General features: G+C 34.1%; 1 protein-coding gene across 4 annotated transcripts in view; it reads right to left on the minus strand.

Annotated features, from left to right (window-relative positions):
• Positions 1–27,016, minus strand: part of ADAM23 (ADAM metallopeptidase domain 23) — a 210,971-nt gene that overhangs the window by 102,105 nt on the left and 81,850 nt on the right. For all 4 annotated transcript variants that reach the window (XM_074298919.1, XM_074298918.1, XM_074298917.1 and 1 more), the window contains exon 4: positions 18,248–18,311. In XM_074298919.1, the coding sequence (XP_074155020.1) occupies positions 18,248–18,311 (64 nt within the window). The remainder of the gene's footprint in view (positions 1–18,247; positions 18,312–27,016) is intronic.

The following is a 27,016-nucleotide window of genomic DNA, read 5'->3' on the forward strand; positions in this document are numbered from 1 at the left end:
ATTAAACTTCATGGAGCAGGCTTCAGTCTGCACATAGTTGTTTGTAATGGATGAAAAAAAAAAAAAACTAGGTCAATCATCTCAAACCCTCCTAATTGAAAAGGAAAGTGGAAGCATGGACTTAGGCAATCAAAACAAACTTACATCTCTTAGACATTATATGTATAGTAATACTTCATTTGCTTTCTAAGTACACCATAGACAAATGCTAAATAAAACAGACTTAATTGTGCTATGGATTAACTCCAGTGATTTTGCCACATGCTTAAAAGTTATCTGATATCAGGAAAGATGTCCCATGTTATTAAATGATGTTTTCTTCAAGAGCCAAAACTTAATTTTAGTGTTTTTTGCTGAAAATATTTATGCATTACATGCTTCATACATTTGTTTTTTAAATCATCAATCAAAAAAACTCACCTACTGGACATATCAAAAAAATATACTCTTCAATTTGTACTCTGAGTCTCATCAGTGCTCTGCCTATTAGTAGGTAGCATTTTTCATCATGAATCCTTGTTTATTCTGTAGATCAGAGTTACTAAGTCTTTCAAATTTGTTTGTCTTCACAATATAATTGTTGTATAAATTGTTCTCCCAATTTGGCTCACACTACATTCTGCATCAGTTCATACGAGTCTTCTCAGATTCCTCTGAAATCATCCCCTTCATCATCTTACAATAAAATGCATCCCAACACTTTCTTATAACATCTATTATATCATCTATTCCTCACTTCGTAGTCATAATCTCAGTTTCCAATTCTTTGTTACCACAAAATGATCTACCATAAGTAGTTTTATATATAATAGATCCTTGGCAGTCCAAGGTCATCTTAGTCTTTTTGGCTGCCATATTTAATTGCTGATATATATTTATTTTGTAGTCCACAAAATCTCTCAAATCCTTTTCAGAACAAATACCATCTAGCCATGCTTCCTGCATTCACCCAACCTTTCTAGTATAATTCAATAATATAGTAATTAAGGGATTTTCTGGATTTTAGTATGAATGTTCTTTTTTCTACTTTTGAACTGAGTTACAGCTTTTCCATTTAGGATTAATAAGAAAATGCCATCCTGCAGTCATCGGATATAAATGTTTCTTCCATGAATCAAAACATGGGGCAATCTGAATGGCATTATTTATTAGCTCCTTTTAGAATTTAATGGAAGACAAAAATGTCACATATCTCAGGAAAACTCTCTTGACACAATTTAGAGGGATCCTGGATATCAAATGAGATTTGGAGGTAGCCAGCAAATCCTTTATACACATTATCATTCCCCAGGTTATCCTAAATCATGCAGTTACATTAAGTACATTAAGCAATCCAGCATATTCCAATTTGATACTAGAAGAATTACTGAGTTTTCTTATGTCTATTTTTAAATCTAGTTACCAAAAAAATGTAGTATCAGAAGAGTGCTTTCTGGCAATTTTTCAGACCTACGTCAAGTTTTAAAAATACCATGAGCAAATGCTTTCTTGCTGTATTTCTTGGATATCAAATAAAGTCTGAGACAGAAAAAGAAATCACTTTAGATTGCAAGAGCAAGAACAGTAGACATATAAAAGCAGGAGATAGCCAAATGTCAAAAGGCAAATATTCTTTGTTGTAGACCTAGCATACAAAAACATTATATACATATATAGATATAAGTATACATAGGTATAGCTAAATAGAATGATAACTTTACTTCAACACAATTCAAGATTAGCATTTTGTGAATTTGAATTATCAAGAAAAAAAGGAACTTCCCCAATTCTCTCACCAGAGTTCTTCCAGAAAACCAATATTTAAACAACAAAATCATGAGCAAAAAAGGTGACCTGTTCACTACACAGAATCAGTATCCCAGTATCCCTTGTACACTAATTGAAACAACTCAGTAAAGTCACTATCAAACTCCTCATTGAGAAATCCTGTAGCATTTTTTTTCTCTCCTCATCTTTCAATTCTCTGAAGCAATTAACACTGTTGACTATCCCTCCCCCTCAATAATTCTTTCCTCCCCTAACTTCCACCATACTGAACTCCCACAGTACTTTTTCTACATTTCTAACTATTCTTATTGATTTTCTCTTCTGTTTGTTCTTCCTATTTCTTGGTTGAGATATATCCCACAATCCTATCTTTGAGCATCTTCTATTCACTCTATACTCGCTTCCTTGATTATTTTATCCACAATTCAAGCTTCTATTTCCATCTCTACATAGATGACTTCCAAAGCTAGATCTCCAGCTCATCTTCTACCTGGAAAGTAAGTCCTTTATTTCCCTCTACCTACTAGATATCTCCACCTCCTATCCAAGCCTCCTCACCTTCTCAAATCTTCTCGAAAGACTTCTCAGTCAAATCACCATCAAAACTATATTTCCATCATTCTACCAGTCCTTTAGACACATAACCTTGAAAGCATTATCATTTTATTAATAAAGCCCTACACGCCAATTTTAAATCAATTGTATCTCTATGAAAGTTTAGATCTGAAATAATATGGCAAAAATGGACATCAAGCAATCTTTAGATCCAGAATGTCCAGGGTTCAGGTTTTGCCTCAGCAAATCATTTAATTTCTCTGTGACTCAGACAATTCTCTAAGACATATGCTAATTGCTAAACAAGTGTCTTCCTACATAGATTGATGGAATTTTCTTCCCAGTTCACAAGTCTAATCCAAAAGTAATTTTTAAAATAAAGTTTTATATTAGTAGGCACTTACTAAATATTTAGTGAATGTTGAATAAATGACATTCCAATAACTCAGTCTTGTAAACTGACAGATTATGCCTGATTAGTTTTTTTAATATTAGATTCTTTTTTAATTTTTAAATAATTTTTAGAAATTTTTATATTAGATGATTGACAAAGCAATACTTTTTTTAAATTATGTATTGGGAATATTGTCTGCCTAAACTTGAACCTTGAAGAGATTAAGTGAAAGTGTCTTAAAAGTGAAGAACTTGAGACCCTCAGTCTCACCATTGAACCTCATTAAATTCAATGAGAAAAAAATGTTCTTGAAGTAGTTTAATTGATAATGTGTTAGGACAGTTTGGCTGTACCAGTGCTATATAAATTCTTAATGTCTCATCTAAAATGTACTATTCAGCTCAAAATAGCTTTGCTAAGAGCCAGCGTCATCTGCCTCCTAGATTTCATAATGACATCATTTTTTAACCCTTTGTTCCTTTTCATAACCTGAGATGTATTCAAAAGAAATGCTTGAATCAAGCTATTTTAAGGAATTAGAAAATAATAACAGATATGATTGGTTTGCATGGCTGGCACATCCCTATATGTACTTTCTCTTTAGATATTCACAACTACCCTGTGAAGTGGGTGCTATTAATATCCCCATTTTACAGATGAGAAAACTGAAACAGACAGGATTTAAGTGGCTTGCCCAAATTAACACAGCTAGCAAGACCCACATCTTTCTGACTTCAAGTCTAGCGCTCTTAACCCTGCAACACTTAGTTCCTTCAAATATTGATTTGAACCTGTGACTTCAGAATTAAAGAACTAAAAAAAAAAAAAATGTTCCGGATTTATTAGGTCAATCTATAAAGACAATGAAAATTCTACCTTCAATAAGAAGCCTTCCTTAAACCCTCTTCATTCCAGTTTTTTTTTCTCTCTGTTAATTATGTCCTATTTTTCCTATATATAGCTTGTTTTGTATATATTTCTTTGCTTGTTGTGTCTTTGTAAGCTCTTTGGAGGCAGGGATTTTTGCTTCTTTTTTGTAACCCTAGAGCTTAGCACAGCACATGGTACATAGTAAGTGCTTAATAGATATTGATTGATTGATTGATGAATCAATTGAACTAGGTTTAATCTAGATAGGTCATTATTAAGTGCTTTTCTAATATTTCTAATATTTAATAATTTATTAATTTAGTCTATAAGGGGAACAAATTTTTTCAACAGTGGATAAATGGCCCAAAGGGGGAAATTTTAATCAAGGGCCACATGCAAGAAAAACTCAATTTAATTGAGTTTTGTATGGAAAAATTTTCCATTCAGCCACTTTTTAAATTAATAAGCAATAACATAAAATATTACGTTAAAAAAAGAATAAACTTTAGACTCATAGTTATTAAGGTGAAAAAAAAAAAAGAAGAGAGCAATAAGAGAAAGATAAGAAAATGATGAAAACTTCCTCCAAAAAAAAAATATCAGAAGACAAAGGAGGGAGATATGCTGAGAGAATGCCAATCCAGACTTTGCTCATATCTCTACCTACATATTAAATAAAGCTACTCATTTATGAAGTGTAACAACTTTAGGCCAAGAAAGGTTAAGTAACTTTACTGATCACACAGTAATAAAAATGATCAAAGCTGAGATTTGAAGCCAGGCCACCTAACTCCAAATCTAGGACTTTCACATTTCAGTCACACCCGACTCTTCATGACCCCGTTTGGAGTTTTCTTGGCAAAGATATTGGAATGATTTTCCATCTTCTTTTCCAGTCCACTTTTATTTCACATGAGAAAACTGAACAGAGTTAATTGACTCTTCCAAGGTCACATCACTAGGAAGTGACTGAGCTCAGATTTGAATTCAGGAAGATGAGACTTCCTGACTCAAGGTCTGCCACTCTACCCACTGGGGCACTTAGCTTTTGCATACATATCAGCAAACCTGGTGGGCCTTGATGGTCCAACATCGACTATTATTGTCATTCTACCAGCTCCTTCTCCCTCCACTCACAAAACATCCTGAAGAAAAGTCTAGCAATTGTCCCTATTTCTTTTAAGTTTTCTGAGGACAGTGCCGAAAAGAGAATATCACCCTATCTTTTTTTTTTCTTTCTTTTTTTGCTGAGGCAATTGGGGTTAAGTGACTTGCCCAAGGTCACACAGCCAGGAAGTGTTAAGTGTTTGAGACCAGATTTGAACTCAGTGCTCTTGATTTCAGGGCTGGTGCTCTGTCCACTGCACCACCTAGCTGCCCCTAAAACATCTTGATTTGTCTAAGAGATCCTCTTCTCAGAAATGAATTTCTGCTTAAAGCAGATACCCAGATTGGGCTCTATAGGGTGAGAAGAGAAAGTTTCATCTAAGCCTAGATGTGGAAAATTGGTTTATAAGGATTGACACCTAGAGGAGTGGTCTTCAAACTGAATTGGAGAATATCAAGGGCCCAGAGAAGACTATAAAATAAACTTTAAATAAACACGAGTTAAAGTAATATAATAACCTGGGATCACCCTACAATTTTCTCAACATACTTCAGTAGACTAGCTATGTCCTTGAAATGACCTTTTCCTCAGCTATAATGGACAGAATAAGCAAAAGGATAATGGGGGGAGGGGAAGGAAATCAAGTGTAAAAAAAATTATACTATCCAAGATTGCAAATTATAGAATTCCCAGAAGATGACTTCCTCATATTAACAAAGGCAAATAATTCCTTTTTACCTAAAAGCTACCTTTGAAATATACAGTTTAGTCATAATTGGCATCTTTTTCACTTTCCAACACGTACACACTTAAAATAGAAATGATTCTTAATTTGTTGCCCTTACTTCTGAGGGAGGAGATGGCTGGCAGATACTTAATTTTAGAAAACCTCCCACAGACCAGATGAACATAAGCCAAAGACTATACAACCTATAAGTTACAACATTCCCTTCTCTGGTTTGAAATATTTATGTTTTACATATTTTTGAGTAAGACATCTGTCATCTGATGATATTACATTCCTTACAAACTAGTTCCTATAATAACAATAATAATCTCATTATCTAAGATTTTTAAAATTTCCAAAGCTCTATGAACAATATAGTAGTATTAACAACTAATGTATATGTAACACATTAAAAAAGCACTTTACATATATTAACTCATTTAATATTCACAACACCTGGATATAAGCATACCAATGCTATTGATGAAGCTAAAAATTGGCCCAACTATTCTGGAAAGCAATTTGGAGCGATGCCTCCCCAAAATCATTAAACTGTTCATATTCATACTCTTAAACTCAGTGATAATATTATTAGATTTAAATATCAAAGAGATCCAAAAAAAGAAGAAAGAGACCCATATGTACAAAAATATTTATAGCAAATTTTTATTATAATAAAAACTAGAAACAAAAAGAACATCGATTACAGAATGCCATATGAATATCATTAAAAAAGAAAAATTCATAAAAATTGAAAACAATGTATAATGTGATACAGAGAAAAGTAAACATAACCAAGAAAATAATTTATATAATAACTACAACATTGAAAAGGAAAAAAAAATAGAAAGATTTAAGAAAAGTAGATAACATGGTGGCTAGAATTCTGGACCTTAATTAAGGAAGTCCCTAATTCAAAAATTGTCTCAAACATTTACTGTCTGAGTGTATCACATAACCTCCATCTACCTCAGTTTTTCCATTTTAAAATGAACTGCTGCCTCACATGGTGGTTGTGAGGATCAGAAAACGTAGCACATAAAACAATTTGCAAACCTTTAAAAGCTATATAAATGCTAGTGATTACTATTTCAGACATAAGAATTAATTATTCTTATCAACACAATAAGCAGACATCAATCCAAAAGACTGTTAAGTCATGTTTCCTATATCAAGATAGAGAAATGATGGACTAGAGCGGCAAGAATGAGATACAACCAAATGTATGGTTTAGTTTTGTTTGATTATATTTATTTGTCACATAGAAAGATAATTTTTTTTGCCTGAGGAAAGATTTTTAGTGATGTCAAAAAAAAGTATCCACACAAGTACGCCAGTATTAGAACTACTTTGTTGAATTGCTGTTTTTAAAGATATATTCATAATTAAGATTAATGGCTTCAGAATAATTCTCTTTTTTTGTACTTTATATGAAAATTCTCATTTTTGTTCAGGTCTATAAAGATCATGATAAATAGAAATAAAGCAAAAAATATTTTTGAAACCAATACTATAAGGTAGGTATAATTTATATTCCCCCTTTTACAGAAAAAAAACTAAGATTCCAAAAGAGCAAATGAATTCATGTCTGAATTGGGATCTGAACCTAAGTTTTCTAATTCCAAGTCTAACACACATTTCCTGTCCTTTGATCTTAATACTTCATAACAAATCTATAAGAATAGTGCTCCAATTATTATCCCCATTTTATATTGAGGAATCTGTTCACAGACATCTTCCTACTTTTTCCGTAATTTTGGCACATGGCTCACAGGCTTTCTCTCCAACTATACCTTGTTGTCCTACTCATGGAGGACATCAATATTCATGTTGATATCCCTATAAAATCCTGACCACATAATTCTCTAATCTCCCAATGACTTTTCCTTTCACCACACTTCAGCCACTTGATAATGCAGTTAAACTTGAGACTTTACTATCTCCAAGAACTGCATGATCTGTAAGAAAGGCAGCTAAGTAGTACAATGGATAGATAGAGCTCTGGGCCTGAAGTCACAAAAATCTGAATTCAAATTTGACCTCAAATACTTACAAGCTATATGAACCTGGACATTTCATTTCCCTCTGCCTTGATTTCCACATCTGCAAAGTGAGGATAATCATAGCACCTCTCACCAAGGACTGCTATGGGGATAAAATGCAATTAATATTTCAAACCTAAAAGTGATAATGTAAGTGACATTATTATTATGATGAGTCTAGTTATTATTGTCTAAGATCTTTAAATTTTCATTCTGTGACAATGTCCTAACCTTCCACCTCTCTTACTCTCTCATTTACCCTAAATCTCTTATTTATCCTTAACAAGATCTCTAGTTCTTTGGTTCCTCTTTTTTCTCCCAACCTGTCTCCGTCCTATAATTTCATTCGTCTCTATTTTCAGTCTTAATTCTATGGCCTGCCACTTTAATGACTCTCTAGTTTCCAATTTAGAATCCTTCACTCCTTTAACCTTTCACGGTTCCTAACCTGCTATTCTTCATTCCTGGATAACCTCCACTGTCCAATGTTTCTGTTCCCACATCTAGGCTTTTGGGAATCACTGGAAAAACACACAGTCAAGCTGATTTCACCCCCTAAAAATTTATGGTACATTAACTTAGTTGGTAACTCACTGCTGCTACTTTAAACCTATTGCCTACATTGCATCCTCTGATTAAATAATGTTTGTGTAACTGGAATTTTATTGAATAGCATAAAATAAAATATTTTCATAATATACAAAATTTTCAATCTTACTCTCTCCAATTGAACAAGGAAAAAGAGAAAACTAAATTAACTGAATATTTTCTAATTACTGAATCTGAAAAATAAAAATCAAGAGTCTTCAATATATCCTCTTGTTATCTTATTTATACAATCTTTACAATAAGTTATATGCCAATATCAAGTTATTATACTGGTAGATCTTCCATAATGTCTAGAAATAGCCATCAGAATTCATTGGATACTTAACTATATGCTATGTTAGATATGTGCTATTTAAGAACCTTATAGTGTTGGGCAGATAAGATCAATCTATATGAGATAGTTAGCGAGCAATGCAAAACTATGAATAGCTCAATACATGACTGCCACAAATGAAATAGAAATTCAAAAAATCACTAAGAGTAGATGGGAATGGTTTTGAGGAAGATGAACTTTTAATTGGGCCTTATAGAATAACCAAGACATTTTAGGATACAGAGTTTTGTAAGTTGGAGGAATAACACGAGAAAATCACAGGTGTTGGTACCATTTAGCTTTTGACTTTAGCTTCAACAACTCAAAAGATAAATAAAAATTTAAAACAATCTTTAATTTTATACAGACCCCTACTAGTAACACAGTGATAGTGGGAGAATGGTTTAAAAAAAAGGAAGCACAGAGTTCTATGAACCAAAGAATCATTAGACCATAATACCAATTTAATTTCTGATATTTACTGTATAAAAAGCAATCCCTGTCCAATGAGTTGATGTACTAGTAGAGAAAATGAACAACATCCACAGAAAAAAAATTAAATTTATTCAGAAGATTTTTAAGTGTATAAAATGGGATGATAATTCTTTGATGCTCCTTGGCAGCATAAATAACAGAATTAGTGGAATTGATAACAAGATACATCATTTCTTGAGTTATTAAGTCATTACAACCTGTAGTAGCCACAATGAGCAAAAATAAAATGCCTATGAAGATGTCAGTAGCTGACACAGCCACATCTTCTGCAGCTGGCAAAACTGTCAAGTGCTTCACAAAATTTCTCAAGATGCTCCAAATGAAAGTGACATACCCTTTGATACTCGTGACTTTGATACAAAGCTAGGCACGAAAGCAATGATAAAAACTAGATTGGAAAATAAGGATTGCAATTAAAAAATGAAACAAACCAATCCCTTATAGATCTGCACTTTAGAAATAGACTGAGACTGAGGAGTCACAGTGTGCCAAAATTTAGTTTGAACAACCTCAAATTCTTCTAGGTATTCAATGACTACAGGAAATAAAGCATTTCTTAAGTGTTTGCTATGTGCCAGTCACGGTGCCAAGAGCTGAGAAGACAAATACAAGCAAAAAGAATATTTCCTGCCCTTAAAGTACTTACATTGTAATGGGGGAAGACAATACAGATAAGGGAACTAGAGTTGGGCAGAGTCATGAACTGAGCCAAGTTTAAAGTGAACATGGTATGGGAATTTCCTCAAATGGAGATTCCAAAAATTTATCATTCAGGGAAGGCCAGTTGGACAGAGACATTAACCATGTGAGGACACTGGGGTAATCTTGAAGAAGTAAATTGGGTAAATCCAAGGGGAAAACAATGGCAGAAGACATTGGACCACATAAAAAGACATATTTCCTATGGATGAGAGGACTGAGTTATTTCAACAAAATTTCATGAGAATTCTTAGGACCATCAGATATCCTTCCAGGATTTAATTCTTATGTTCTATATAATTAGTAAGCCTTTAAGGATAATATACCATAAAAGAGCAAGATAAATCTTTTCCTAGAGAGTTCTTAATATCCAGATATGTGACTTAAACTGAAGACACTGATCAGTGTGTACAAGATGGCTGTACAGCACAAGATAGCACTGTATTCAAAGAATAGGGGCATGTTTATGACAGAATATAACGTTATTCCCACTCTGGGACAGGAGAGTCAGTAGGAGCATGGACTCTCACAGCTGGAAGAACTTAAAGAGCACCTAGTCCAACCTATGTCTGAACAAACATGACTTTCTACAACTTCCAAATCCTTCTGAACCATTTTGTCTGCTAGTAAAACAAAGAGATGTAGACTTACCTAAGACCTTTACACTTTCATAAATAATGTCCTACATAAAACCTAAATGGAAGACATTCTTTTACCAGTCTGTTTGTGGTTGACATTGGATCAACTATATCAAATCTGGCAAAATTGCAGGAACTCCTCAATAAAATCCATGCTCATTGGAAAAATAAAGTTGATTAAAAATGCATAATATAGAAATTAGAAGGCACAGGGGGACAGAAAGGTGTCCTCATTGTCAGGAGGCTTGGTTTCAGGTTCTATCTCGGGACAGATAGTGGCTTTGTGATCATAGGTAAGCACCTTCTCAGCACTCTAGGCAATCTCTATGACTAGAAATTATAGCACAGTTAATCATTTGTATTGATGGCAAGAGCTTGTTCCCTTAGAGTTCCCTATATTGATGATATCATAAGTATGATCCCAAAAAAGAAAGTATCAATATACAAAAATATAGAGATTTATAAAATAACTGCCTAACTACATAAGAAATTCTTGACCCTCATATAATGTTATGCATCCACACTGTGTCTCCTCAGGGAAGGTTCTTCCATACACATTTAATGACCTGCTATTTGATTACTTGTTTTGCAATCTACTCAACTGTATCTACATTATTGATAGAAACCCTTTAAAATTATTTTAAAACCAACTCTTCATTGAAATTTTCCAAAGTATAGATGGTGCTTCCGAATACAATCCTTCCTTTGCAACAACAACAACAACAAAATTCGGTTCTGCACATATATAATGTACCTAGGATATACTATAAGATATTTAATATGTATGGGAATGCCTGTCATCGAGGGGAGGAGGTGGAGGGAAGGAGGGGGAAAACTCGGAAGAGAAGGGAGTACAAGGGATAATGTTGTAAAAAAAAAATTACCTATGTATATGTACTGTCAAAGAAAATGTTATAATTATAAAAATTAAGAAAGAAAGAAAGGAAGGAAAGAAGGAAGGAAGGAAGGAAGGAAGGAAGGAAGGAAGGAAGGAAGGAAGGAAGGAAGGAAGGAAGGAAGGAAGGAAGGAAGGAAGGAAGGAAGGAAGGAAGGAAGGAAGGAAGGAAGGAAGGAAGGAAGGAAGGAAGGAAGGAAGGAAGGAAGGAAGGAAGGAAGGAAGGAAGGAAGGAAGGAAGGAAGGAAGGAAGGAAGGAAAGAAGGAGAAAAAATAGCTTATTTAAAATTTCAATTGGCCAAATACAAAAGGAGCTAAAAATGAAGAAAATTTTTTAAAAAGTATAGATGGTGCTTGGTACATAGTTGGCACTTAATGTTTATTAACATGAACTGAATTTTAAAACTAGACAAACATCTGAGAGTGAGTTGGACCCATCCTGACAGGGGATCAGAGGACAGGTAATCATTGGCTGTAAACATGCTAATAAAAACTAGACTAATTCTCTTTAAAATACAATAATTTTGCTTGAAGAGATTCCCACAAATATCAAAAACACATCCACAACATAAACTATATTATAAAAACAAATTTCAAAGACAAATATTAAATAATTTTGGATTGTCAATATCTTTGAATCTATTTTGTGTGAATAATCAGGAAATGAACTAAGCACTCATTATTCCTTCTGCAGAGGGAAGAAGAGGAGTGTTGAGATTGGTGGATCACTTGAATTCAGAAGTTATCCTCAGTGTCTGGAACCAGTATGACAAGGCCCCAGAAGCAAAGGGCTACCAGATTGCCTGAAGAATAGCAAACTTCTGCTTTCTAAAAAAGCAGAATTTCTAAAAAAATTTCCCATGCCAACCTCTAGCTAGAAGACAGAGGGAAGTCCCATCTAAAAGAAAAATCTGACTACATATTTCAAATATTTCATAATTTTGAAGGAAATATGCATCCAAAGTATAAAGGATTGCTTAACTTCTTCATAATTTCATGGTAGCACACATCTGGTAGAGTGCCACTTCAGCAATTTGTTACAACAGCATTTCAGGCAATATTTATTTATTTCTTTTAATCGTTGTTATGAGAGGAGGGAGGGAGAGAGAGACAGAGTTAGAGAGACAAGGACAGAGAGAAAGAAACAGAGGGAAAGAGAACAAGAAGAAGAGGAAAAAGGAAAAAAGGAGAAGGAAGAACAACAAAAAGAACAAGAAGAAGAAAAAGAACAACAACAACAATAAGAAGGAGGAAGAGGAGAGAGAGAAAGGAAAGACAGAGATAGAGAGACCACTCATACAAAGATCCCAACCACATAAGAGGTAAAGATGACAATCTTTATGAGTGTTTAGCTCAAATGTCAGAAACAGGAATAAAGCATTGAATGAAAAACTCAGCTTGTAATGAACAGGCTACTAAAGATGGCTTGTTGCCAGTCAGAAAATCCTTTGTTTCAATGAGTAGCCACCTTCCAAAGTTTTCCTGATGATAAATTTTCCCTTTTGTGGACTCAGATGACTGCTTGAGTCCATCTAGCTCCTGTGTTCTCAAATCAATCAACTCAGAAATTCTCCTCCACGAAATTTGGATCCAGTTACTGCAGCATACCAAGGTGGCCAGACCATTTGCTGAGTCTATAGAGTTTCTGTGCAATCCTTTCTACTCAAGACTCATGATTCAGCAACCGCAGTGCTCACTGCTGCTGGCACAGTAGAGGGAGAGAGACTCTGGTTTGGAGAATTGCCACGGACTGCTATCTTGCCTAGTTTAGCATTTCTGCTCACGTTCCATAGTGTTAACTTTTAAGGAAGCTAAACAAAACCCAAAACTTCCAAGACAACTTTTTTTTTACCTCCCAATGAGGAAAAATAAAAACTACAATGTAATGCATGATTATCTGTCACTTATACATTAAGTTTAAATGCCAACCACCCATGGCAAATTTCAGAAATCTGTTCCTAATTGAAAAGTAAAGGATCTTCACTTGGACATTCAGGTATTCAGTGAAAGGCATTATTTAGAACACAAAAATTGATGAAATCTCAAGTCAGTGAGTTTAGGGAATTCACAATGTAGAAAATTCCTCTGTTGATCCAGATTATGCAATTTATAGCTCTGTCCAAGGTTACACAATTAGGATACATCAAAGGCAACACTTGAACCTAGTCTTCCTGACTCTAAGACATATAAGACATTATTCACTTGTTATTATTCTCAGATGTTTTTCCTCAATCAGTATATTGGAAAGACAATTGCAGAATATAAGAAAATCTTACTAATGAGGATTCAATTTGTTTCCACATTTTTCATCATTCAACCTGATTTAGCTAAAATTTACTTCAAATCACTTTCAAAGTGCTTAATCAAATTAGGGATTAATTAATACTTCCAGTGCTTGGTTAATCCATTTAGGACAATGCATAAAAGATATCCTCTCTCTAATCTCTATACCTTTGCCCATGCTATCTCTCATGCTTGAAATACACCTCAATATCACCTCAGCCTCTCAGAATCCCTAGCTCCCTCCAGAATTCTACTCAAATACTAACTGCACAAAGCTTTTCCTAATCTTCTAGGTTCTTAGTGCTCTTCTGGCATCCCTAAAAATTATTTTATTTATTTGTGTGCTAATTACTAATATATGCTTGTATATATATATATATATATATATATATATATATATATATATATATATATATATATATATATATATATATGTATATATATATATATATATATATATATATGACTTAATTGGATTTCCAATAGATTTCCTCCCAAATCATGAAAAGGATTTTGTTTTTGCTTTGTATATATTTGATTTTCTTTTTCTGTTTGAATGATGTTCCCTGAGTTGAATGTAAACAACTTAAAGACAGGGACAGTTTGTTTCTGTTTGCATATCCCTAGCACCTGGTACATTTAATTGCACTGAACACACTATTTTAAGAACCTCTATACATGACTGGGACAAAAATTGATTTTATTCATTGCAAATTCTTACCTAATTAATTAGGCTTAAACAAGATTTCTACTTGGAAGCCATTACCAATTAATTTAAGTTACCTGATGAGAAGAGAACCATAGATCTTTACAAAACAACAACAATAACACTGCAATGCAGTCTTTTCATGGATTCAGACTAGTTTTCTCTAAATTCCACCAAATTACCGAGATATTACAGGACAAAAGCTAGAAGAGAGATCTTAATGCCTCAGCTAGAAAAGCCCTTAAGGGGAGGATGTGGTCTAACTTTGTGCCTTTCTGCAGCTGAATGTCTGACCTGTGTCACATGAATGAGGAAAGTATTAGGGGAACTAGGTTAGTGGTTATCATTTCTTACTTCTTCCTAATCTCTTGTCTTTCTCCTTTCCTTAACCTCTATTTTCCCCTCAGTAAGTGGTTTTCCATGGACACAGTTTAGCCCTGCAGGAAATACTGATAAATGACAGTTTATTCTCTCACTTCTTTGGTAACCCATTTCTGAGAATCAGATTGTGATTTATATGTAAATGAAGCTTCTCCAACTTTTAATCATTTTCTCTCTCCTGATCACTCCTCCTAGACTTTAATGTTGACTCAATTTTAGTGTGACCTTCTGTCCCTCTAACTCTCCTGGTACTCAAATTCCATCATCCCTATTTGGTCCTCAGTCTTTTCCTCTCAAAGTTAATGTCATCTAGTCCAGCTTCCTACAGCCTTTTGTCCTTACCCCTCAGTCACTCCTGGATGAAGTGAACTGTGAAATCTGTCTCACAAGATGGGGACAGCGTTCTAAAGAGTAAGTGAGGGTCGGCTGTGCCCCAGGACCAGGTTTCTTTCTCCAGAAATCACGTGGTTTACAAGGAGTGGGACTTTTTTTTTTTTTGTGAGACTAAGTTGGGGGCACCTTGACATTGAAACTCCCAAATAAGGTAAGTTAGTAATCCTAAAGATGTGGTTGGGTTGAAAGTTTTCCTCATTTATGACTTAGAATGTGAGTCATTTGTCCTAATTTATCAGGGCAAAGATCCAGTCTATTGGGGGTGTTACCCCAAACTCTTACTTTATTCTTGTCTGTTAACTAAGCCTTGCCTCTCCTTGTCTAACTGCTTGTTGGGAGGAAGATGCTCTTTCTCATGAGAGCGTAATAAAATTCCTTTCTGTTTTTACCTTGAGAAATCTCCTTGATTTATTTAAGCCGGTGTTCTTTGCCCCACACATCCCCAACATAGAATCACTGAATCTCAAAGTTGGATAGAATTTCCAAGATCATCTAATATAATGCATTTCTGATTTCTTCCCCTCCTCAAAAATTTATTTTTCCTAAAACCTCACCAGCAAATGCCCTTCAGTTGAAGATCCTTAGTGAAGGGACATTCTCCAACAATTCAGGCAGTCTCCTTCTGTTACAGATAGATTCTTAGGAAGATTTTCCATACATCAAGCCAAAAGTCGTGCCCTCTGTCCTTTCATCCCCAATTTACACCAGCTGCTCAAATTATAGCCTGCAGACTCAAAGAAACCAAGACTACATGATAGCCCTTCAAATAAATATTGCATCCTCCATTACTACTCCTAGGTAATAATCAGGCTGGAGGAAGTCTTGAAATTTACAAATTCAAATCCTCTAAATCTTAACTGGATTCTCACTAATAAATGATAATCCTTTTCATCCTCCCTAATTGACTCTCACTCATCAAAAAAGCTATCCCAAATCTCCTTGATTCTCCTCAAGTTCCCAAAGACATTCCCAATCACCTTTTTCTAAGCAGATAATCTTATCTCCTACATGACTGAGAGATTCCAAAATTTTCCAAAATTTCCTCATCCATCCTGCTTCACATCGCTAATCTCCTCTACATCTTCACCCATCGTCTCTTCTGTTCCATCTTTAGAGGAAGGGAAAGCCCTCATTCTGCTTTGTATTCCTGATTCAGTTCCCAGGATGATACAGTGAAGAGAGTGCTAAGTTGGAAGTCAGAGAGACCTCGGTTGAAATCTGATCTCAGATACTTCCTAGCTATGTGGCCTGGGCAAATCACTTAAGTAACCACCTGTCTACCTATTTCCTGTAAAATCGGGATAATAACAGCACCTATCTCCTAGAGTTGTGAGGCTCAAATGAGACATATATAAAGTATTAAGCACCGTATTAGTACTTAGTTGGAACTTGATAAATTCCTGTGTTTTTTTCCTTCCTTCCTAACATCTTCTCCAGGATCATCCCCATTGATCATTACTTCTCTCTCTCATCTCTTTCCAATTATATACTCCTTCCTTATTGTCTAAAAGCATATTCTATTCTCCTTTTCTTAAAAATTCTTTCTTAAACTCTACCATGTCCAATTTCTGCCTCTCTCTTCCTCTATTTCTCCCCTCTGTCCTTTCTTTTCTTTCCCATTCACTGAAAAATTACTAGCTAGTCACCTAAAACCATGTCTCCACTTCTTCACCATTCTTCTCACTTCATTCCAATTTGACTTCTGGTCCTACTATTTCACAGAAACTTAATTACTAAATCCATTGGACTTTTCTTATTTGTTATTTGTTCTTATTTTCTTTTTTTTAATCCTCTTTGAGTTCTTCCTATGGCTTTTGACAATAATGACCACCCGGGGCACCTGTGCAATGCTGACTCTCCCATTTCCCTTACATCAAGTTCCATTCATTCTACTTCTATAGAAATAGCCTCATGTGATAAATGGTCAAAGGATATGAACAGACAATTCTCAGAGGAAGAAATTGAAACTATATCCACTCACATGAAAGAGTGTTCCAAATCACTACTGATCAGAGAAATGCAAATTAAGACCACTCTGAGATACCACTACACACCTGTCAGATTGGCTAAGATGACAGGAACAAATAATGACAAATGTTGGAGGGGATGTGGGGAAATTGGGACACTAATGCATTGCTGGTGGAGTTGTGAAAGAATCCAGCCATTCTGGAGAGCAATCTGGAATTATGCCCAAAAAGTTATCAAACTGTGCATACCCTTTGACCCAGTAGCGCTACTACTGGGATTATATCCCAAAGAAATACTAAAGAGCGGAAAGAGACATATATGTGCCAAAATGTTTGTGGCAGCTCTTTTTGTTGTAGCTAGAAACTGGAAGATGAATGGATGTCCATCAGTTGGAGAATGGTTGGGTAAATTGTGGTATATGAAAGTTATGGAATATTATTGCTCAGTAAGAAATGACCAGCAGGAGGAATACAGAGAGGCCTGGAGAGACTTAAATCAACTGATGCTGAGTGAAATGAGCAGAACCAGAAGATCACTGTATACTTCAACAACGATACTGTATGAGGATGTATTCTGATGGAAGTGGAAATCTTCAACATAAAGAAGATCCAACTCACTTCCAGTTGATCAATGATGGACAGAGGTAGATACACCCAGAGAAGAAACACTGGGAGGGGAATGTAAATTGTTAGCACTAATATCTGTCTGCCCAGGTTGCATGTACCTTCGGATTCTAATGTTTATTGTGCAACAAGAAAATGATATTCACACACATGTATTTTACTTAGACTATATTGTAACACATGTAAAATGTATGGTATTGCCTCTTGTCACCTCTCACCTAAACTACTGTCAGCCTCATTGAACACCTATTGCAAACTGCCATTCCAGCTACCAGAGGCAAATCAATTATCCTATCCTTCCCTGATGTCCTCATTTTAAAATAAGGCAAGAGGATTAAAAGGGTCATGAGATATCTTATAGCTCTGTAATTTCAAATCTATCACACTGCTCAGTGTTTCAGAATTGAATCTTTGTGGTTTACCTTTTTAGTTTCTCAAATCATCTATTTATCTGAAACTCACTAATATAATATATTTTAGAATAAGGCACATTCGTATTACCTTTTACGATTAGCTCAGTTAAGAAAAAGAATAAAGAACTCACATCCCTAGTAGTTTCAGTCACAGTATTTATGGAGCTGTTTATAATTTTCATAGTTTATCATTTATAATAGTTTATAATTCTCATAATTAATTAGAGCAGGCAGCAGGTCTTTTACATGGATAAAAGGAGAACCCCTTTCCCTGGTAGAGACCCTAAAACAATGAACCATTTATTGAGTTTTTGCCAAAGCAGACTTTTCATCCAAAAATAACCCACCTTGATTTATTTTAACCATACCTTAGAGTACTGTGGTTTTCCATCTTCATAATGAATCTCTACATAATTAGAGGATAGCAAGCCACTGCAAAGGAAAGAAAACGAGCCATTAATGCACCAATGATAATGGAACAAAACTCAATTCATGGAAATGAGGAATATTGAGATGGTGCTGATCACTGAAATCTATAAATTCAAAACTTTAAATCTGGTCTCAGACGTTAGATGTGTGACACTGATCGAGTCACTTAACATGTTTGTCTCAGTTTCCTCATCTGCAAAATGAACTGAACAAGGAAATGACAAACCACTACAATATCATTGCCAAGGAAATTCCAAGTGCAGTCACAACAAGATGGACATGACTGAAACTACTAAATAACAATATTTACACCTCAGAAATCAGAAAGCTACAAATTAAGATTGGACTTATTGTTTTATTGTTTATCTAGGCTGAAGAAAGTATTAATTATGCAAATTAAATTCACAAATCATTCTATACAATTTTTTCCCAAGAAACTATTATTAATTATTTACTAGAAGAGCAGATAAGTGCACAGTGGATAGAGGACCTGAATTCAAATTTGGTCTCAGACACTTGACGCTTACTAGCTGTGTGACCCAATATAACTGTTTTATATATATATATATATATTAGAATGCCTCTTAAGTTCTTCCATAAGAGAGATAGAGGACATGGGTCAGACCTATCAATTATAATTAAAATGCTACCTGAAAACAGAAAGAGAAAAATACATTTAGGCAGGGCCAAAGACTCAAAAAGCAAATCATTTCCTTTTCCTATTATTTTTGAAAAATTGTTATATTTTGTGACAATTAGCTACTGCCTTAGAAAAGTAATCTAGACAAAGGGAAGAATCTGAATTCCTCCCTTACTTGGTCTCATAATATATGGCAGAGATGTGAGACTGGGCAAATCATAGGTCAGGAGGACACTATTACACGCCAGGAATTCTGTGTCACCCCAAAACACAACCACCAGTGTCCTTTCTTTATTCTGGGTCTCTGATTTCATCACTGTGGGATCCTCTTTAAAAATCACTTAGAACCCAGAATCATTCAGCAAAGTATGCATCCTATGGTACAGTTTGACCCTAGACCTTCCTAACTTTAAGGCTGGCAAAGATAGATGGATGATGGATGGAAGGATAAATAGATAGATGGAGAGATAGATGGATAATGGATGGAAGGATAGATAGATAGACAGATATCCAATATGCCAAGCTGACTCTCACTGGAACATAGCAAGTGCTCATTAAACTTTTTAATTTGAAATGAATTACCACAAAACATAATTTTTCTTAATTACCCAGGATATCAAGTTATTTTATTCATTGTATAATAGTTAGAAAGTCACTACAGTCTTAATCTCAACTGGTTTTGAAATAGAGACTATTAGACATCAGAAAGATGATCTAGGACCAATCTAGGGAAGTGGAGCAGACAGGTAGATTTCAGATAAGGAAGATCTTTCTAACAATTAGAGCTGTCCAAAAATATAATAGGCTGTTTTATGAAACAGTGAATTACTCAGCACTAGAGGTGTTCAAGCAGAGACTAATCACTTTTCATTGATATCAGAGAAGGGATTCATGTATTAGACTGGAAATGGGCCTAAAAGATCTCAAAACTCCTTTCATTTCTGATATTTTGGATGAATAAATATCACCTTCCATTTTCATTTATAATCTTACCTGACCTTTCCCTTTACCCCAGTCCAGCCAGAAAAGTGGTTTCCTTTTTTATCAGATTCAATAACACTCTTGTTCTCATGAACTTTCATATTCCACTTTACATTATTTTTGTATGCATTTAATCTCAATACCCCCTACTAGAAAAGTAACTCCTTGACAGTAAGGCCTGTGTTGCATTTTGTCTATATATCCTGTAAACTGCCTAAAACAATGCCTTGAGCACAATGAGAGCTTAATAAAAATTTACTGAAATCAAATAAATGGGAGACAGGGCCAGAGAATAAGTACTACTTTTTTCGTGAACTAAATTAATCCATGTGGTTATCTTAGACTTGTCAATGTGTTAAGTTCTATAATTAGGACAGAAGTTCTATAATTAGGACAGAGAATATTCCAAGATGATACCTAAGTGCCTAACCAAAAGCAAAACAAACAAAAACCTCCAGCATTTAAAAGCTACATTTACGATCAGCATCATTTTTAAGGAAAAGACAGAAATTTTCCAATTTCATCCCACAGGACTTTTTTTTAATTGGTTATTGAGCTTCCCCCTTCCCTCCAAAAAAAATCACCATCTGGTTAATATTTTGATAAGCCTTCAAATGACAAATAGTTCCATACCTTTTCAGCCCAGCAGGGACTTTGTGAGATGTTGCCTGATATACATTTCAAGAAATAATAAACCTTGGTAAGGTACTGGAGTGTGATTTACATAAATCATAAGACTTAGAATCAGAGAAACTTTAAAAACCAACTAATTCAATTCTTTTATTTACAAATAAGAAAACACATACTAGGAGACTAAAGGCCAAGATCACCAAGCTACTGAATGTCTGAGGCAGGAAGTAAATTCCTTTGCTCTTAAATGGTCATTTATCATTTTGGATTCTGTATTCATGTTTGTTAATAACTTTTCAGTTCTTCCCCAGTACATGGGGTAGATTCATCCTTTGGGATTGTGAACATTCCAAGAGAGAATTTTTTTTGTTCCAATTGTAACAGATTTAAAGTCTTTGGAGAATGTTATGCATTGCTTCTAAAATGATTTTATATAAAAAGTTATTTTCAGCTTGTAGAGTATCTTTCCTTAAATGTGAACAATGAAGAAATGTAGAAAGATTTTCAAGCCAACTCAAAAGTCAATTTTTCAAGCCAAAAAGACATTAATAAAAATCCAAGAAAAAGATTTATTGCTCCCCCTCTTCTATTATCTTCAGCTAGGAAAGATAAAGTGGCTCATTCACTAGAATATAAGCATGCGAAACTGTAGCTATTATCATTCTGCAAGTCTACCAGGTCATTTTCCAGATTCCTCTGAGATAGAGACATTCACTTCTTTATCACATATGCATTAAACAACAAGAATGGTTTTTAATGCAGCAGAATCTTCAGAAAAATAAAATTTATCCCCTCATTTACCAACCCACCCTCATTTTTTAAATTAATAAGTACCATCCTTCAAGTGGTAAGAAAGTGATCCAGGGAGTTCCATTAGCAATGCAATGGAGCAAAAAAATTAACATATTTTACTAAATCAGAAAAGTTTTAAATACGATACCAAGGATGGATTATATGCCTACTATTCAAAAAGACCAGTGATTAATAATAATATTTAGTATTTAATGCCTATAAGAGCCTTTCCATATATTATTTCATTTTAGTATCACAACAAGCCAGTAAGGTTATCTCCATTTTACAGATGAGGAAACTGAAGAGGAAAGAGTTTGATGTCTTGTCCAGAGTCATTTAATTAGTATCTGAAACAAGATTTAAACTCAGATCTTCCTGAATTCAAGTCCAACATTCTATCCACTGTGTCTGTCACGCTGCTTCAACCAAATGAGATGCTACTTGCCACCACATAGTGACCACTATTTTTGTCCATAGAACTTCAAGCTGCAAATAAATTCTGAGCCTACCGCTTGACTGAAACTCTTTTGCCATGATTACCAATGCACGGTTATCTCCTAAATCTGATTATCTTTTCTAAGTTTTTGACACTGTTGTTAAACTTCTTTTAGACTATCTCCAAGACTTCTGTGACTGTCTTTACTTGGGTCTCCAATTGGGTTTAAGGCATGGTTGATGCTGCCAACAACCACAACTGCATAAAATAAATTCCATGTAGAGATCTTCTTCCACAAAGATGGGAGCCCTGGAAATGTATTATGCTAGATATGTTATACATCTTTTGGACTTCTTACACATAGCATCTATGCCTCTGCCACATAAAAATTAGATTATATAACCATATATCAGTGGAATATACAAATGAAGCAAATTCTATTATCTGAAATTCCTTTACAATGTATATTTTAAATAAAATAACAAAACACAAGCTTTGACACAATGAAACATGCTTGTAAATTGAGTATATCTACATTTTATTTATAAGTTTATGACATCTTTGTTCTTCCCCCCATTTCTTGGTGATCTCATACTGCTGTAGTGAGCTCATCATTTCTATGCAGATACCTTCCAAGTCTATATATTCAGCACTAATTTCCTTCTTGTGGTCCAGCATTGCATCACTAACTTCTTGTTGGAAACCTCCATCTGTGATACCCATAAGAATTTTAAATTCAACAGAATTCAATATTTTGCCCTTCTCAAATCTGTCTAAATATCAAGCTTCTCTATTTCCATAGAGGCATCCACCATATTTCAGGTTCAAAATCTCTAATTTGCCAATTATCGTTATTCCTTTCCTCCTCCTCCTCTTCCTTCTCCTTCTTCTTCCCCCCTGTCAAGTTGACTATAAACCTCAAAAAGGCAGAAACCAGGTTGTATCTCTTAGTATCACTAGTGTCTACCATGATGTTTTGTACATAATAAAATCTATACTTGTGTCAAATGTCATTGATTCTACAACAGATTTTAACCTATGCTGGTCTGGTCAAGTTATGATACACTATTTCTAATGGTTCCAATATAAAAAGGAAAAAAAAATAGGAACTGGTAAGATATAGTTATCTTCTACCATCTATAAAGATACAGCCTGTTTATTTTGCAAAACTGTATGATTCAGAGAGTTTTCACCCTTGAACTCATGTTCCAACAGCAACTTTCAAAAATCAGTTCTCTTTCTCTTTCCCAGGGCATTTCTAGTCACCAAACATGAATGTGAAGAACTGAAGAACAGACATTTTTAGGGAAAAAAAGGCCCAGTATATGTACAGTTTCTAAAAATGGAATTTATTCCTTTAAAGCACGATGGCTTTATTTCTTTTATCCATTTTGGAGGGAACATTTTTTTTCTCAAATATATCCACATTTTGGAAACTGTATCTCAAAAAAAATATAAAGAATTAGCTTATGTTTAATTTTTAATAAGACTTGAGTGACATCCTTTTAAAAATATAATTTAACTAATCCCTGACACTAACCCTGATAACTAACCTCTGATTATTATATACACATATACATATATATGTATATATGTATATACATATATGTACAATATTATATTATATTATTATTTATCTATTATATTCATCATCGGATCTCCCAGCACAGTTCTTTCAGTTCTCCAGTTTCTTCTCTTTCATGTTGATTGCTGTACTTTTCATTGTTGTCCTGAGGAATGCCCTTCCTGTAAGAACTGTGTATTAAGTAAGAATAAACTGCCACTGAGTGAAGATCTGAGGAGCTCTCCTGTAAATAAAGAGCATGATGATCCTTACTATTTTTGCTTTCTGATAGGTACTTGGGGAGAGGAAGCCTTTAATGCTGCACGTATTTCAAAGTTCAGGATTATGTTTCAGAAGATTTTGCTGCAATCTGACCTCTGAAAGGGAAAAATTATTCTATGTAGGTTTAAAGAACAGATTCAAATAAATTCTCAATATTCTATGCATAAGGACAAAAAAAAATAAAATATAAAGATGGGATAGATTGGTTGAGATTATGGACCAAGAGACAACCAATCAGAAAACAGATTTATCAACATTTCTATTCCAGTTGACAGTATGATTGCATAACAAATACATTATTTTACCACAACATTTTTCATTAATGCCAGCAGCTTTTGCCCACAAAGTACAATAGACTATAGATAGAATATCATTATCCTTCACGCACTGCTGTATATGATGTAGGAAATTACTTCCAACTCAGCAAAGTGAGATATACTAAGGCAATTAAGAGCATAATTATGCAGTAATTTCACGTTGATATGGCACAGTGGAACACAACTCAGCTACATAGCAAGTACAGAAAATATGATTCATTCTTTTGCATGGTGGCAATTTTTAATAGAATTTTTTAAAGTGCTAGTGGAGTTCATCAGTGGTTACACACACACACACACACACACACACACACACACACACACGAAACAGGGGTAGGTAGTGATGGATACATACACTCCAGGATGATCAGTTTTCTCCAGATAAAACAGATAATCTAAAGAGCTCTATGTAACAGCTATTATGTGATACAGAAATTGGGTTTTTTGTGCCTTTGGCAGTCTGGAAGCCTAATGCTACTGTGGTTTGTTGCCAACATTCATAATTGGGGGAAAATGCTAAATTTCTGTTAAGAGTTAAGTGAAAATAAAAATGTCATTTTTTTCCATTCAAATTTACCATGCCCTTGAAATCCATCCCCAGGCTCCCTGGGCTCCAAAGAAATCTGACTTTAAAGGTTACTCTGGGTCATACTGCTAAAGGCATTTTGAAGTTCCTCATTTGGAAATTTTAGCCAGTGAGAGTCACATTTTTTTTTTCTCCCTGAGGCTGGGGTTAAGTGACTTGCCCAGGGTCACACAGCTAGGAAGTGTTAAGTGTCTAAGATCAGATCTGAACTCAGGTCCTCTGGAATTCAAGGCTGGTGCTCTATCCACTGCACCACCTAGCTGCCCCGAGAGTTGCATGTTTTAATGGTAACTCCTAGTATCATTAAAGAGGAGAATTAAAAGAGCTTTATTTCTTTCCAAGGGACTACAATACTGTTTCCTCAAAGAAATTATTTCACATAATTTTGTGTATTTTGTACAAAACTCTTTGAATATAGCTTTTAAATGGATTATTCCTCATAACATTGATACTCAAAAAATGGGTTATGTAGGCAAATGATATTCAAAATCAGGTCATGCCCTGAGCAGGCTTAATTATAATTTTAAATTATTCAACTGGTTTCTTCTTTTTTTAACTTTAAATATATAGTTTTGGTATGGATTTCTCTAATCACAAGGAATCTTCTTATTCACTCAAAAAACATCTTTCCCAAACAATTAAATATAACTAGAATGATTCGTGAAGCTAGATTTTGTAGATGGTCTTCCAGTAAAGCAAAGGACTTTACACTACCATACTACATAAGTCAATTATTGAGTGCAAATAAAGCAGTTTCTTGGGTTTGAGAAGAATTTTCAGAAAAGACTGATATCCTATATATATTTGGATCCGAAGAAAATGAAATGACCATTCACTTTTAAAGTAAAAGGAATATGAAACAAATTGTGGTATATGATTGTGATGGAATACTATTGTGCTATAAAAAATGATGAGTAAGGTGCTCTCAGAAAAAAGAACTGGAAAAACTTAGATGAATTGATGCAAAAACCAAAGCAACATGGTACCCAGTAACAGCAATATTATACAATGATCAACTGTGAAGATAACTATTCTCAGCAATACTTTAAGATCTAAGACAATTCAGAAGGGTTTATTATGAACACTATTATCCACCTCCAGGGAAAGAACTAATAGAGTCTGAATTCAGATGAAAGCATATTTTTTTAAAAAATTAATTATTTTTCTTATTTTTTTGGTCTGTCTTTCACACCATGACTAATATGAAAATGTATTTTACATAATTTCATATGTATGATATATATCAAATTAGTTGTCTTATGAGATGGGAAGGGAGAAAGAAAAAAATTTGGAACACAAAATTTCTCAAAATGAAGATTAAACTCATTGTACATGTAATTGGGGAAAAAAATTTATTTGAAAATAGAAAAAATAAGCCAGAAAAAAAAAAGATCAACCAACCACAAAAAGAAAAAAAAATTTTGACCAGAAAAGACTCCTATGGTGGCAGTTAAAATTAAGACTTAAATTCAGAAGAAAAAGTTATTGCAAAAATAGCTACCAAAAAAACCTTAAAGAAAAAAGCTAATTAGACACAACTCCAAAAAGAATTCTAAGAAGAATTAAAGAAAGAGATAAACATGGTAGAAAAAAATGGGAAAAGAAATGAGAGAAACACAAGAAAACTATTAAAAAAGAATTAATATCTTGGTAAAAGAAGCACAAAATAATACTGAATAAAATAATACCTTAAAAAACAGAATTGTAATTATGGTAAAAGAGACACAAAAGATCACTAAGGAAAAGAAGTCCTTAAAAAGCAAAATAAGTCAAATGAAAAAGAAGGTACAAAAATTCCCTGAAAAAAAAAGCCCTTAATTTCACGGAAGAAAATAATTTTTAAAAATTATAAACAAGTGGAAGCTCAAGAAAAAAACAAAAACAAAATCAAATGAATAAAAACAAGGAAAATATGAAATATTATTCAAAAATGACCAGGAAAACAGATCAAGAAAATATAATTTAAGAATTATTGGGGCAGGTAGGTGGCGCAGTGGATAGAGCACCAGCCTTGAATTCAGGAGGACCGGAGTTCAAATCTGATCTCAGACACTTAACACTTCCTAGCTGTATGACTCTGAGCAAGTCACTTAACCCTAACCTCAGGAAAAAAAAAAAAAAAAAAAAAAAGAATTATTGAACTACCTGAAAGCTATGATAAAAAAAAAAGCAAAAAAACTAGACATATTTTAAGAAATTATCATTGAAAACTACCCTAATATTTTAAATTCAGATGGTAAAATAGAAATTGAAATAATCTATTTATCACTTGCCAAAAGAGATCCCAAAATAAAAACTCCCAGGAATATTATAGCTGAATTCCAGAGCCCCCAGTTCAAAGTGAAAATACTTCAAGCAACCATAAAGAAACAATTTAAATATTGTGGAGCCACAGTACAACTCACATCAGACTTAGTGGCTTCCACATTAAAGGCTTAAAATTCTCAAGGACAAAAGAGCTAAAATTATAACCAAAAATC

The sequence above is a fragment of the Sminthopsis crassicaudata genome, chromosome 3 (genome assembly GCF_048593235.1).
Source record: "Sminthopsis crassicaudata isolate SCR6 chromosome 3, ASM4859323v1, whole genome shotgun sequence".
NCBI classification, from domain to species: domain Eukaryota; kingdom Metazoa; phylum Chordata; class Mammalia; order Dasyuromorphia; family Dasyuridae; genus Sminthopsis; species Sminthopsis crassicaudata.